General features: G+C 39.5%; 1 protein-coding gene across 1 annotated transcript in view; it reads left to right on the forward strand.

Annotated features, from left to right (window-relative positions):
• Positions 1-514: 514 nt before the first annotated feature.
• The window catches only part of LOC140197203 (cadherin-related family member 2-like), a 140,962-nt gene continuing 125,682 nt past the window's right edge, over positions 515-15,794 (forward strand). The window contains exons 1-3 of the mRNA XM_072257126.1: positions 515-582; positions 10,567-10,658; positions 12,365-12,454. Of these exons, the coding sequence (XP_072113227.1) occupies positions 10,595-10,658; positions 12,365-12,454 (154 nt within the window). The 5' untranslated portion in view covers positions 515-582; positions 10,567-10,594. The remainder of the gene's footprint in view (positions 583-10,566; positions 10,659-12,364; positions 12,455-15,794) is intronic.

Below are 15,794 nucleotides of genomic sequence, written 5' to 3' on the forward strand. Positions count from 1 at the left end.
GCACTCAGAAAGAGTCTCGGATCCCCACTTTCAGTAACTTGCCTTCTATATTGTGCCGTCAAAGAAGTTGGACAACTGCACTGAAACCACACTCCACTAAATGTAATGTTGGAAAGGCAATAAAAAAGAGCTTGATCTTTTTCCACAGTGCAGGATAGCATTTCTTTCTACAACCAGAAGTCTTGATATGATTATGGAACTTCAGCTTCAGCTCAAAGTCATTTTGTAGTGAGATCAGTTCTTCCATTCTTCCTGTTAATTCCTCATTGCAAGTGTTCTCAAATGGATTATTAGCCAATCTGGAAGTTGTATTGAGGGAAGATCCTGGAATCACTCTAACATGTCTTTATGCAGCTCACCCAGGTGGGCACAGTATAACTGAAGATCGTCATCTGGTTTTCTTTCTTTCTCTTCCAACACAGAGAGGCTCAGAAATTGGAAAAGATCTCAACAGCCAATGTTGCACTTAAGTAGGGTTAACGACGGAAATGTGGAGACGATTGATTTGACTTTGATAAGGTTCATATCATTCCCTTGCAACTGAAGATTGATTTTATTAAACTTTACAAACAATTCTGACAGGTAAGCAATGCCATGCCTAATGTTCTTGACCTGATTACTGAATGAAGTACTCCTGTCTTCAAAGATATTTCCAGTTTCAAAAAACACACAGAAACATCTTTTGAGAGCCATCTGACTTTCTGTATGCAACAACAGGCATTCAAACTGTTCATCGTTCTCAAGACAAAGCACTCAAAATAGTTTGAGAATTGAGAGCATGGGGCATGATTTTATTTAGTGCTCTGATCACAGTATTTAATGATTTGTGTAGCTGATCGCTTTATGTTTTTGCAACAAGATGTTTTCTGGAATTACACAATGAATGGTGAATACATCAGGTAGCTTTTCTCAAGGAAGTAATAACCCCATAGTGGCATCCTATCATTGATGTTGCCCCATCTGTTGCACAAGCAAGGATGTTGGTGAGTGGAATGTCCTCTGAAAAATATCTCAACAACCCAAAATATTGACACCTCCTTCATATCTATTTCTATTCCCCTTACAAATAACAACTCAAGCCATGCTTTCATCTTTTATGAAATGCACATAACCAGGAAGCAATGATTTATTGCCTGGCAAAGCTGACTCATCCAAGTGCAGAGCAAATTTTGTTGTCTTAAGTATGTTGCACAATGTTTCTTCCACATTCTCAGACATTTCATCTATTTGTCTTTGAATTGAGTTATTGCCGACAGGAATTGCTTTAATTATTTGGTCTGGTGATATGCAAAACTACTTAGAACCTCCCTTACTACTGGCAGGATCAGTTCTCCAATTGCATGGGGCTTTCCAGATTTGTCAATGAACAATGCAATGTATGAAGCACACAGACCATCACTGTTTTGTAGTGAAGTGCTAGCAAATATGTTTTGAAGTGTGTTGCATTTCTGAAAGTTTTCACATAACGATTGAACATAAGCCAAGTTCTTGTTTGCTTTAGCAGAGTGTATTCTCTCTGATAATGTCCAAGGAGCCAGGACGGTTTCATTACCTCATTTGAAAAAAAGCTTTTTCACACAACAGACACATTGGCTGCTTGGTGATGGTATAAATCTATATTTTAGATACTCCACACCAGCCTGTCTACACTCCTCTTGTTTGGTCTGCTTCTGCCATTTTCACTGCGGATTCATGACCACAGTTAATCACCTATTTTTTTTAAGTCCAACTTCATACTGTGATCAATAAAGGGGAAAATTATGGATTCACATAGCTCAGGCAAAGCTTAACTCTCTGCCTGAAGGTTCATAAAGCAGGGTAGTGATATCTCAGTTGGGCTGTGGGCTAGAGAAATGCAGTCAAAATGCATCACACAAACCAATCTTCCGTCCGTGGACTCACTTTACACCACACGCTGTCGGAGCAGTGCTGCCAGGATAATCAAGGACACAACCCACCCAGCCAACACACTTTTCGTCCCTCTTCCCTCCGGGAGAAGGTTCAGGAGCTTGAAGACTCGTACAGCCAGATTTGGGAACACCTTCTTTCCAACTGTGATAAGACTGCTGAACGGACCCTGACCCGGATCTGGGCCGTACCCTAAGTACCCTCCAAATGTCCGGACCTGCCTCTCGGTTTTTTTGCACTACCTTACTTTCCATTTTTCTATTTTCTATTTATAATTTATAGTTTAAATTTTTAACATTTACTAATTTTTACTATTTTTAATATTTAATATTTGTAACCCAGGGAGTGGAAAGCACAGAATCAAATATCGCTGTGATGATTGTATGTTCTAGTACCAATTGTTTGGTGACAATAAAGTATAAATCAATCGAAAGGGAAGATTCTAAACTTTACCCGATTGAATGTCATACCCTAAATCACAGGAAATGCATCAGTGTATGATTAGAGTATGGGAATCATGCTAGCTAACTCTGTACTACAGTAGTGAATGACAATAATATGTGGGCCACACCCAGAAATAACACAATTTCTTCAGTCCAGATTCCTCAGGATAAGCCAAATACAAAATTGTCTCATTGCTTTTCATCAACTATAATGTGCTTCAAGCAATGTCTTAGAACAGTGGGGTAGCAAGAGATGAGATTATGTGATCATTATGAGGCACTGAGGATCAAATGCTTATAGTGAGAAATCCATTTCTTAAACTAAGCCTGTAATCCCTCAGCTCCCCCTTGCTACCGAGCGCCCCTTTAGAAACTCCCACTACCTCCAAGGGAGTGACATCACCCAGTCTGGAAACCCCCGCTCTACACTTAAACAAAAAAATCAAGACTGAAAGAATGAAGTTTAATAAAGAGACATAAGATCGTGAAAATGCTGGAATCTGGAGCAGCAAACAAGATGCCGGAGGAATTCAGCAGGTCAGGCAGCATCTGTGGAGGGAAATGGGCAGTGTTTCTAGTGGAGACCTTCATCAGTCCAGATGAAGAATTTCATCCTGAAACATCAACCATCCATTTCTCTCCACACATGAAGCCAGACCTGAGTTTCTTCAGCATCTTGCTAATAATCTTAACAGTCATTAACATATACAAAAGAAAACTTAATGTATTAGTATTCAACAATGCATATTTTTACATTGTGTAAACCATTATTTTTATGAGAAGGCCTAATTAGCAGAAGTTGTTGATGTAAACATTTCAAACATTATTTTGAAACCAAAATTGTGCTTGAGTCATGTGGGCAACTTGTGAAATTACAAGGTGATATACTGTATATTCTAGCTCTAGGCCACTGGGTGCCACACTACATAACATTTTCAGAAGTCTGCAAACGAGGCCCATAGGCATACAAGGTAGTTGAACATAGAACAGTACAAAATAGTACACAAACACGAGGAAATCTGCAGATGCTGGAAATTCATTAGTTGTGTTACAAAATAGTACAGGCCGTTTCATCCACAATGTTGTGCCGATCTTTTCATTTACTCCGCTACCAATCTAACTTTTCCCTCCTACACAGCCTAGAACCCTCCTTTTTCATTAATCCATGAGCCTATTTTAGAGTATCTTAAATGTCCCCAGTATATCAGCCTCTACCACCACACTTGGTGGTGTATTCCAGGCACTTACCTTATTATGTGTAAAAAAAACATCTGATATCCTCCCTATACTTTTCTCTAATCAGTTTTGAGAGGTATGTCTTTTTCTATTAGTCAATGTAGCCCCGGGGAAAAGGCACAGGCTGTCCACTCAATCTATGCCTTTATAATCTTATACCACCCTATCAAATCACCTCTCATCCTCCTTTGCTCCAAAATAAATATAAGGAAATTGTACGTATAGGACTTATATTATGAACAATAGGAGACTAGGGACTGTAATGGAACTGGGGGGATTCAGGAGTACAAATGCATAGTTCATTGAAAGTGGTGTCACAAGTTTACGGGGCAATGAAAAAGAGATGTGACATCCTGCTCTTCATTAGTACACTGAGTTAAGAGTTGGAATATTAATTTGCAGTTGCTTAAGTTGGTAAGGCCACACTTGGAGTACTGTGTACAATTTTGGTCATTTTGATGTAGAAAGAATGTGGTTAATCTGGAATGTCACCAGGAGTGGAGAGGCTGAGTTATGGCGAAAGACTGGTCAGGTTAGGTCTTAATTCCAGGGAACACTGGAGAAAAAGGAGCAATCTTATAGATATGTTTCTTGTACTTTTTCCAATTTGGCTTCTCTCTCTCTTTTGGATGAGTGGTGTGGCATTGTGTGAATGAAGTTTAAATGGACATCTGAAAATATTTTTATTTATCTTTAAAACTGTTCGTGGAAAGCAAAAGGACTCTTCAAACACAGTGGAGATCCTTGTTAAAATTGCAATATTTCAGCCCATTTATAATACTGAAACAATGCTTTGAAACAAGATAGAGCTCTTCTCAATTGCATTGACCTAAATTGTGGCAGGGAGTAGAAATACCAAAGATGTGCATCAGCATTACATTTAAAGAAACTAATATCAAGTCATGATTTATGGTGATACTATAAAAAGCCAATTTTAAGTGCTGAAGAATTTGACGTCTTAAAATTTTACCCGGGCATAGGAATGGGTGTATCTTTAAATAATAATCTTTTTCAGTGATTAAAACAGTGAGACAATTTATCAGGACAGATAGTATCCATGGTCTAGAAAGCTGATAGAATAACATGCTTGATAGATAATGAAAGACAAGAATAGATAAAATGGAGCAGCTCCAAGTTCCAACTCATTAAGTACTGGCTAATGAGTGCAAAGTACTTTAGTAAGCTGGATATACTCCAAGATATCTGGCAACAATAGTCTTGAAGAAGATCTTCAGCATTCCCTCTGGAAGGAGTCATACAGTTGATCTTTTACTTGGATTGGAAGTCTGTTATGAAACCAACACAACTGATATCTGAATACTTCAGCCACCAGCCTTTTTACCTTGTAAGATTCATTCTAACACATTATTATGTAAGACTTATTCCTAAATCCCAACTTTAAAAGTACCTTTTCATATAATCCCTCCACCACTCCAATTTCTCTGCTCACCTCAATCTGACTTCTCCCCTTCCCCTTTCCCATCATTGAGCCTATCATATGTGGATATGTTGTTAAAACTGCAGACAAATCCCCAAAGAAAACGTAATGTGTCTATTTCCGTCATTGATTCAATATGATTACACCTAAGACTAATGTTCAGGAATTACTTTCCTGAACTCGGAATTCCTAATCCTTATAATCCCCCAAATCCATTTTAAACCTACATATTTAATTGTGTTTTTAATATCCTGTCTTCAAGGATATCATTATTGGTTTCTCATTTAGAATCAACTGTCTAGGAGACATTTTCAGCAGCAAATTAGCCTGAAAACCATTTCCTTTGGGAGATTGAAGAATCAGTTGCCTCAAAAAGTGGCATCATCATTAAGGACCCCCAGGACATTCTGTCTTCTTGTTGCTACCATCAAAGAGGAGGTACAGGAGCCTGAAGACACACTCAACATTTTAGGGACAGCTTCTTCCCCTCCAACATCAGATTTCTGAATTGAAATTGAACCAATCGATGAACACTACCTCTCTAATTTTGCTCTCATTTTGCACTTATTTAATTTAGTATATTTTTATACATTTCTTATTGTAAGCTATATGGGTCCTAATGCCCTTCCCTTGGACAACATTGGTGTCGTGCGAGAGGGGAGACTTGCAGCATGGGCAACTGCTGGTCTTCCATACAACCTTGCCCAGGCCTGCGCCCTGGAGAGTGAAGACTTTCCAGGCACGGATCCATGGTCTCGCAAGACTAACGAATGCCTTTATTGTAACTTAGAGTTTTTAATGTATTGCAATGTACTGCTGCCACATAAGCACAAATTTCATGACATACGTCAATGATATGAAACCTGATACTGATTCTAATTCTGACACTGCAACTGAAGCACACAAAGGAAACCCACACAATCACAGGGAGAACATGCAAACTTCACGCAAGCAGCATGGGATGGAAGTATTGAATACCTGTCACCAGAGCTACAAAATATAGAACAGTACAGCTCAGTACAGGCCCTTTGGTCCATTATAAAACAACTGCCTTTCCTATAGGACACCTTTTCAGAGATATACAACACAAAAAATGACGTTGCAGCTCAGCATAAGCACTGCAAGCATCTAGCACCCAGCACCCAGTTTCATTAATCCCATTTTTTAATATCCCTTCAGTCATACCCTTCCACAGATTTCTCTTACCAAAGAAATCAAACCCAGTTAATGTTGTTTCTCAATCAAGAAACTGTCACACCTCAAACTGGCTACCAGAAGGGTGCAAAGATGTCAACGCTGACCCCTTCCTGCTCGCCAACCTAATTATTAGTTCCTTGTTATGTAGGTGGATTAGGGATGGATTGTGAAAATCACAAGCAAGAGAAAAAGTGCAGATGCTGGAAATCCAAGCAACACACTCAAAATGCTGGAGGAATTCGGCAGGCCAAGCAGCATCTATGGAAAAGAGTACAGTCGACATTTTGGGCCGAGACCGGAGAAATAAAGATGAGGAGTAGAGTTAAAAGGTGGGGGAGGGGAGGGAGAAACACGAGGTGACAGGTGAAACTGGGAGGGGGAGGGTGAAGTAAAGATCTGGGAAGTTGATTGGTGAAAGAGATAGAGGGCTGGAGAAGGGGGAGTCTGTTAACAGAGGACTGAAGGCCCTGAAAGAAAGAAAAGGGGTAAGGAGCACCAGAGGGAAGCGTTGGGGCTTGAAGAGGGAAAGGGGGATAGGAATGGTGAAGGAGAGTGGGGGGGGGGGAATTACCAGAATTTGAGAAATCAATGTTCATGCCATCAGATTGGAGGCTACCCTGATGGAATGTAAGGTGTTGTTCCTCCAACCTGAGTGTGGCCTTATAATGACAGTGGAGAAGGCCATGGAATGACATGTCAGAATGGGAATGGGAAGTGGACTTAAAATGGGTGGCCACTGGGAGATAAGACCATAAGACATAGGAGCAGAAGTAAGCCATTCGGCCCATCGAGTCTGCTCCACCATTCAATCATGGCTGATCCAATTCTTCTAGTCATCCCAGCTCTCCTTCATTCTCCCCATACCCTTTGATGCCCTGGCTAATCAAGAATCTATCTATCTCTGCCTTCAATGCACCCAATGACCTGGCCTCCACAGACTTACCACCTTGACTAAAGTAATTTCTCCACATCTCTGTTCTAAATGGATGTCTTTCAATCCTGAAGTTGTTCGCTCTTGTCCTAGGCTCCCCTACCATAGGAAATAATTTTGCCGTATCTAGTCTGTGATCTGTTTACTCCCAAAAAGTGTAAAAGTAAACTTGTAGAGAGCATAGAAAGCTTATGTTAGACCTGTGAAAATAAAAGCATGTGAAGAAAAATACAGTCAATAATGGGGAATTTATAATGAGCAACATAGAAATGGCACACCAACTTAACTTTGGATCTATCTCCATACAAGAAGATGTAAATAACCTTCCAGAAACATTAGGGAATTTACAGTCTTGAGAGAGAAAAGAACCAAAGAAAATTAATTTATTAGGAAATAATACAGGAGTAATTTATGGGATTGAAGGTCAATAAATTCCAAGGCCTGACTGCCTGTCTCTTAGAGTATTTAATGAAGAAGGCACTAGTATTACTGGATGCATTTGAGGTAATTTTCTTTCCCCAAAGGAGAAATTTCATTCCCTGAGGGGTGGAATATTTGACCCTACGGAACTGTGAAGACTCGGCAATTGACTTAATTTAAAACAGAGATATATAGCTTTCTAGATATTAAGAAAATAAAGGGATATGCAACAAAATTCCACAAAGGTGGGAGATTGGATATGATCTTAATGAATGGTGGAGCAGGCTTGATGAACTGGTTAGCTAAGTATTACTTTTCCTTCTTAAATTTCATAATTCTGTACATAATCCCACATGGTTAAATGTGCCTGTGGCTCACCAACTTGTTTAATGCAACTCTTGCAAGTTATAATCACCACACAAGTATCCTAAAACTCACTTCAGATATCACTAAATTACTTCTATATTATTTCCAGCCTTCACCACCATTTTTTAAAAAATATATTTCCTGTACTTCTTGTAATAATTTGCCTTAGCCAATGATTTTTTAAGAGAATTTATATTCCTTTTTCAGGAACAGATTGATTTCCGCTTTAAACATTTGAATCTGTTAATCTTTCCCATCAGAGACATCTATTAGCATAACAAGCATTTACTTTAATATCAGCGCTTGAAGAAAGAAGTAGACTACCTCAGTACTATAGATCATTTTGGCACAGAACATGACGGCTCCATGGGTCTCACAGTTCCGCTTCTGCAACTAAATCATTTAAGATGAAAATTTTGTGACTGTGTGTACTGTGTTTTGCACCTTGACCCCAAGGAACACTGTTTCGTTTAGCTGTATACATGTGTATCGTTGAATGATAATTAAACTTCAACTTGAAAATCTCTAAGAGTCTCATAAGTTTCTGGGGATGAGAAACACCATTTCTCCTTACGTGGCTATCTGTTTGTTTTAACCTCCAAGAGGACCACAACCTTGTCACTGGGTTTGAAGGCTTGCTGTGCCTCAATGACTCTGAGAGCTATGTTGGCAGGAGTCAAAGGGTAGAAGCCAGAATAAGTGTGGTCCACTGGTCCTGTAGGTTTGGGACTCAGCTCAGAGCTAACAACTCTTGACTGGTAAATCAAAATTGTTACGGAAACAGCAATGAAGAATTCCTCTACATCTGAGACCAACGCTATTCCTGATTCTCCATTAGGGACTTGCTGAACTGACAGTAGTGAAAACCAAGAGGCAATGACTGACAAGATGAAGGAAGCCATGAACACCATCAGAGATGGAGGACCTTCATTGCTGCCCTAAACGCCAGTGGCGTAATAGGCAGTAACTAAATTTAAGAAAAAACATGTTTCAGGAAATGCAAATTTTGTTACTGCTCCAGAAGTGTATATTTAGTTTTCTATTAGATATAAAACCATATTTTACTGTAGATTTAATCCCTGTCACAACATTTTTTTTATAAACCTCTTAATTTGTTGGACTTGAAGATAAATTACATCAATGTGTTGTGAGAATAATTTGTTTTGTACTTTACACGTCTGACTGCCCTCGTGTTTTCTTTTGATGGATATTAGTTGCGATGTGCTGGAGTTCCCGATTGGCCTCAACCTAGATTTAATGGGTACTAAGAGTTGCGTTGCTATGGCAATACTAAGTTGAGTTGACTGCCAGAAGTTCCTCCAGATTGCTTCACTGCAACACATTGTTGCTGCTTGGTTGATTTATGCAATAGTCACAGCAGAATATTCCCTGGGAAATGTGTCGGATGAAGATAATGTGGAAGGAGAGGTCCACAGAGTAAAAAACTTGAAGTAATTTAATAAAGTGTAAAATAGTGTCCACTTGTTGGCTGTTGCAACAAGGAAAATTGAAAGGAGGTTAGAAATGTCAAAATTTGGATGCTGATTTTCTACTTCCTAACTTTTAAAACCAAAGGTAAGGATTGAACTATAGTCTGGACTTTAACTAAGAAAGGATGTAATTTTGGAAAGTTCATGTGTATAGACATATAGTCAAGGAATACAAATGAACATATTTCAAATGAAGTACAGGAACATTAAAGTGACTCAATTTGTTATGAATCTAGAAAACGAGCGTGTTATTGGATTTGTTTCTCAATACCATGTTGATGTCCAATATTAATAGATATGAAGAACGGAAGGAGTGAATGCCTACAGGTTCTTAAAAATAGCAAGACAAATTGAAAAGGTCATTAACAAGACATGAGAAATGTTTTCCTTTAGTCATCAACATATAAAGTGTAAGAGCAGGAGACTAAACTCAAACTGTATTCAACATTGGTTCAACCACTTCTTGTGAGGTGAAGATATTTCTAGTCACTAGGTGATAGGAAAGATATGATTGCACTGTAAGGGTCAAAGGAGATTCTCAAGAGTGTTGCCAGTTTCAGAAAAACTTACATTATGAGTCAAGATTGAATAAACTGTGTTTGTTTTCCTTTGGAAAGTGGGAGTTGTATGAAGACTTATCTGTATGAAATTCTGAGGCATCCAGATTGAATATATAGGAAGGTATTATTTATTCAATCCTTTTCCCTTAGCAGAGGGGTTGAAAACCAGATTCGTAGATTTAGAGTAATTAGTAGAAGGAACAGAGAGGAGTTGAAGAAATATGTATATACTCAGAGACTGCTAAGTGTTTGGTAGAGACAGAATCCTTATCAACTTAAAAAGTTCCTGGATGTATGTTTGAAGGTCATTGACTGAATCAAGAGCTGAAAAATGGATGAGGCTGGGTACCTCCTTCCTAAGCAGCCTAGACTCAATGGCTCAAACAGCATTCTGTGCCAAAAGAAATCAATAATTCTCTGATTATATTCGGGGAAAATAACATTTACATTCCAAGGAATTTCTGATGTATGTTTTAGTGAGAAATAATGAGAAAATGCACGAGTTAAATTTACTGTGTATGCATATAGTTGACAGTAATGTTTAATGGCAATATTGAAGATTGTATGCTTTTTACAGGTGTTCATTTTTAACAAAACTTTCAAAAATGGTGGCTGAAGAAAGAAAAATTCTTCAGTATTTTACTGCAATCTGCTTCATTCTTATTTCACGTAAGTGATTTTAACTATGTGTCAGCTTACCAACGCTTAGGTGGTGGAAGCATCCATCATAAACACAGAGTATCCCATGTACTTGAAGTTTCATTTGGGGAGGCAGATGTGCTTTTGTTATGATAGGTTTATACTGTGAGAGACAGTCAGAGAAGGAAAAGCCCTAGGTGTCTTCAACTTGACTTGAAAGCCTATAATGGCACATGCCATCAGATCAAAAATGGAAAAAGGAAACCAGATTCATTCTTGAGCTTGTCAAACAAGGAGGGATTGAGTAGTCTCTGTCTCCTAGAATTGAGAAGAATGAGAGGAGGTCTCATTGAAATGCGGTATATTCTATAAGATTCAACAGGTTGCATACAGGCAGGATGTTTTAATTGGATGAGGTGTCATAATATTAATATAAAGAATATGCCATTAGGATTGAGATGAGGAGAAATTTCTTCACACGGTGAATGGTGAATTTTTAGAATAAGCAGAGACTGATAGATTTCTAGATATGATAAGAATCAAGGGTTAAGGGAACAGGGCAAGAATACAGAGTTTGAGGATCAGGATAACTTTGTTGAATGACTAAGCAGAGACAAAGGGCTGAATGGCCTATGACTGCTCCTGTTTCTTTCACCTTCTGGTTCTTTTCATAAATCCACATGCCATGATACCTCAGGTGATGAATCTGTTTTCCTCCTTGTTGAACACAAGTTGGAAGATGCACTAAATGTAGCAAGGGCACAGAACATACTAAAGATGGGGAGCTTTAAAGTCCATCAGCAAGCGTGGCTTAGTAGCGTCAGTGAGCTGGGCAAACCCGAAGGAGAAGCTGCTACCCTGGTTGTACAACAGCTAAATAGAAGAATTGAATCTATTTGGAAATGTTCATGTCAAACTATTTACTGCAAATGTATCTGTTCATTTTAACACTAGTAGCAGCAACCACCACTCCGGGTACCCCCTAAATGGGATCCCTCCATCCTCTGTAATCTCATAGGCCAGCATATTCCCCACAGTCTGCAACTGCCATCAAGCTGGGATACTAATTTTAGTGCGACATGTAGAAAAACGAGGAGCAGCATCATGAACATCTACAAAATTGGGTATATTTCAGCGATTTATAAAACATAGAACAGTACAGCACAGGAACTGGCCGTTCAGCCTATGATGTCTGTGCTGAGCATTATGCCAATCTTGACTTAGAAATGTGTTATTGTTTCTTCATTATCATTGTGTTTGAACATCTACAACTCAATATCATTGTCTTCATCAGAAAGACTACACGATTTCAAAAAAGTGGTTCAATGCCACCTTTTCAAGAGAAGTAAGGAACGGGCAATAAATGCTTTTCTCAGACAGTTTACAGTGCATTTTATTAATAAATGAAAACTAAAGATCCAAAGTCACCTATTCCTTCCAAGTGTGACTCATGTTTGAGAGGGGAGAAAGTTAAGAGTGAAAAACAATGCCAGTTGATTTTCAGTGCATATGCAATGGCCAACACATCATATTTGGATACTAGCCATTTTGAAACTATCCAATCCAAAACAGTGTCAGGTGGACAGGGAAACATTCAGAAGGCTCACATGTTAACCCTCATCTGAAATCTTACAGCAATGCTATGCAACACTTTTATAGTGTATCAATGCAACACCTTTTATAGTGTATCAAAGATGAATTCATCTGTTTTAAATAGAGTTATAACTGTTTTACAGAAAAGTCTGTTTTAATTTGGTCGCGAAATCTGGCTCCGACATTTATGGCAAACATGACTGTCGTACGTGTGACTGAAAATGCACCAAAAGGTAAATTTAAGTTGATTAAAGTTCTAGAAATGTAACTGCTGCTGTCCAGTTCTTGATCTATCCTGAGGGTTTTGAAGATGTCTTGCTCCTACTCTTAATTTGGGAGTTCTGAAGTGAAAGATGCAATCCACTGGGACCTGCAGGGTGTGCTGGAGGTGCTTGCGTGGGTTAATCTGGGGATTCTGTAGTCCTTTATTGCTTGGCCTTCACACGCTCCTATCAAAGAGACTTTGTAATGTATGGATCTATTTATTTTAGAGCAGTGACTCCCCTTATCTTTATGTATAGACTGATAACTAACCTATGTACACTGATCTGTTGTCTACACTTGCGCACTGCTCTCTCTCTCTCTCTCTCTCTCGCTCTCTCTCTCTCTCTCTCTCTCGCTCTCTCTCTTGCTGCAATAACAATACTGTACACCAGTTAAAGCCACCTCCTGCGTGTGTGCTTTTATTTTAGTTGATATGTAGTTGTATAGCCACAACAAACTGACAATGAGTACAAACTTAAAAGTCAGTGAATATCGGCTATGGCACCAATAGACTTCGGAGAGAGACAGCAAGAGGAAAGAGTTAATCAGTACTGTACAGAGAAGGCCTAACGCTAACACTGACACTATCAAAGGGTACATGAGTAACTGCATAGTACACAGTGAGAGATGCACAACTAACGAAGTTAAAGTAAACATAATGTGACGATGGCTTTAGTCGGGAAAGTTGACGAGTTTGTTAGCGCTAATGAGGACTGGGAATTCGTAAATTGAGAGGGTTGAACTGTATTGTAACACAAACAATGAGAATGAGGAAAAGATAGCCTCATCTTAGCATAATGGGTGCTAAATGTACAAGCTTTTACACAACTTTGTAACTCCTGAAAAGCCAGCAAGCAAGATGTTCGACTGTTACAATTTTACAAAATCACTTGAGCCCTAAACCACTAGTAATAGCTGAGAGATTTTGATTTAACAAAAGAAAGCATTTCTGAACTGTGCAAACTTTCCAAATACTGTGACTTTAGAGATGGAATTTCTGATGCGTTAAGGGACAGGCTTGTATGTGGCATGCATAGTCAAAGCACTCAAAAGAAGCTACTGGCAGAAAGAGTCTAGCCTTAGAACGGGCATTGACCATTGCAATATCATTAGAGACTGCAGCAAAGGATGCAGGAGAACTACAGAAACAGAGCTTAGAATGTTAAATACACAATATGTCCCGGAATGCTGCAAAAAGCCAAAAATGTTATTGACGTGGCAAATAATCCTATGATGCAAATGACTGTTGGTTCAAAGAAAAAATTTGCAGAAAATGCCACAGACAAGGCCATATAGAGAGAGTGTGCAAGTCAGACAAAAAAAACACAGCCAAAGAGAAAAGCACAACCACACAGAAAGAAAATTTTCAAACATTAAACCAAACAACTGCATAAAGTGACCCAATGTGCAACTGAATCAGACAACACAAAGTCTGACAAAGGTGAGCTGTTACTCCTGTAACTGCAAAGCATTACTGAAGCGGAGCACAATAGATGTGTCTGGTGTAAAACTGAAAGTGGAGCTGGATACAGGGCCAGCTTTGTCTATAGTTTCAGAGGCTGACCACAACAGACTGTGTTCTAAGCTACTATTAGAAAAGAATTTGGAGATGCTAAAGACTTACACAGGTGAAAAAGTGTCCCCCAAAGGCAAACTGAAAGTAAGTGTGATATATGGAGGCCAAACACAGCAGGGAGAGGTTTACGTATTAAAAAGTAGAGGGCCCAGTGATCAAGAAAGGGAAGGCCAGAGCTGTTCGCATACACGGGGACTTCAAAGTGAGAATCAACCCTGTGATGCATACTGTACAGTATTCCCGCCACAAATAGAAGACATATTTGCATCCTTGGCAGGTGGGGAGAGGTTTTCAAAAATTGACTTACCTCAAGCTTGTCTGCAAATGGAGATTGAGGAGTCAAACGGGAAGTTTCTCACAATCAACACTCACAAGGGACTGTTCCAGTATAACCATCTTGTCTTTGGTGTCACATCAGCTCCAGTGATTTGGCAAAGGGCAATGGTCCAAGTGCTCCAAGATATCCCAGGAATACAATATTACCTTGATGACATCATCGTTACTGGCAAGAATGATGAAGAGCACCTCCAGAACCTCGGCAAAGTGCTTAGTATCCCCATAGGCACCGTTAAACCCGTGGGAGTGTCCGTCTTCACCACGGCAAGGAGTGCGTATTGACGTGGCTGGGCCATTCATGGACTCCATGTTTCTGATTGCTGTGGACGCTCATTTGAAGTGGCCGGAGGTAATACCAATGAAGTCAACCACCTCAGAAAGGACTGTTTCCTCTCTGAGGATTATCTTTGCCAGAAATGGCTTACCTGAACAAAATGAGTGACAATGGACATATCAGAAGAGTTCAGACTATTCATGAAGAAAAATCGCTTCAAACATTTCAAGTCAGCTACTCACCACCCAGCAAGGAATGGATTAGCTGAAAGATTAATCCAAGCATTCAAGAAGTCCATTAAAGTGATGGACAAGGAGGACATTCCTCTTCAGCACAAGGTGGACAACTTTCTTTTTGTTTATCAGAACTCTGTTTTTGCAACAACAAATCAAACACCTGCAATCCTGTACATGAACAGGAACCTGAGATCTCTCATAGACCTCCTGAAACCAGATCTGTGGCAGGAAGTGCAGGGTAAACAGTTCAGCCAGTTGTCAAGTGAATCAAGAAGGAGCTTTGAGGTTGGGCAGGAAGTCCTAGCGTGAGATAACTGAGAAGACAAGTGGACCCCCGGAAGGATAGTCACAAGAACTGGACCACTGATATGCACAGAGGATATCGGAGATTATACACGGAGACATCATGTGGACCAGATACCGGCTGCTCAGTCAAAGAACACGCCTGAGCCGAATGCATCCAATGTGAGGGACACGTTACAGCCACCGGACCCACTTCTCAGTGATGATCATGTCCCCAACAGCAGCGTGACACCTACAACTGAGAAAGTTATCTTTGACAAGAGGCTGCCAAAGCTGATGCCACTCCACAGGTTCCAAAGGCACTATCCTGAAAGAAACAGAGTCCAACCCAAAAGACTGAAGTTTTAGTGATAGTGAAGTTAGTTATGGACTGTTATTGTGAAAGTATGTTTACTTGAATATGGTTTGTGAAAGGAGAATTGAACGTTTTGTTACATATATAGTTTTATGTTACACTAATCTAAAGGGGGGGAGGGTAATGTATGGATCTATTTCTTTTAGAGCATGACTCTCCTTAGCACTATGTATGGACTGATAATTTACTATGCACATTGATCTGTTGTCTACGCATATGAATTGATTGC

This window comes from Mobula birostris, chromosome 5, assembly GCF_030028105.1.
Source record: "Mobula birostris isolate sMobBir1 chromosome 5, sMobBir1.hap1, whole genome shotgun sequence".
Taxonomy (NCBI): Eukaryota; Metazoa; Chordata; class Chondrichthyes; order Myliobatiformes; family Myliobatidae; genus Mobula; species Mobula birostris.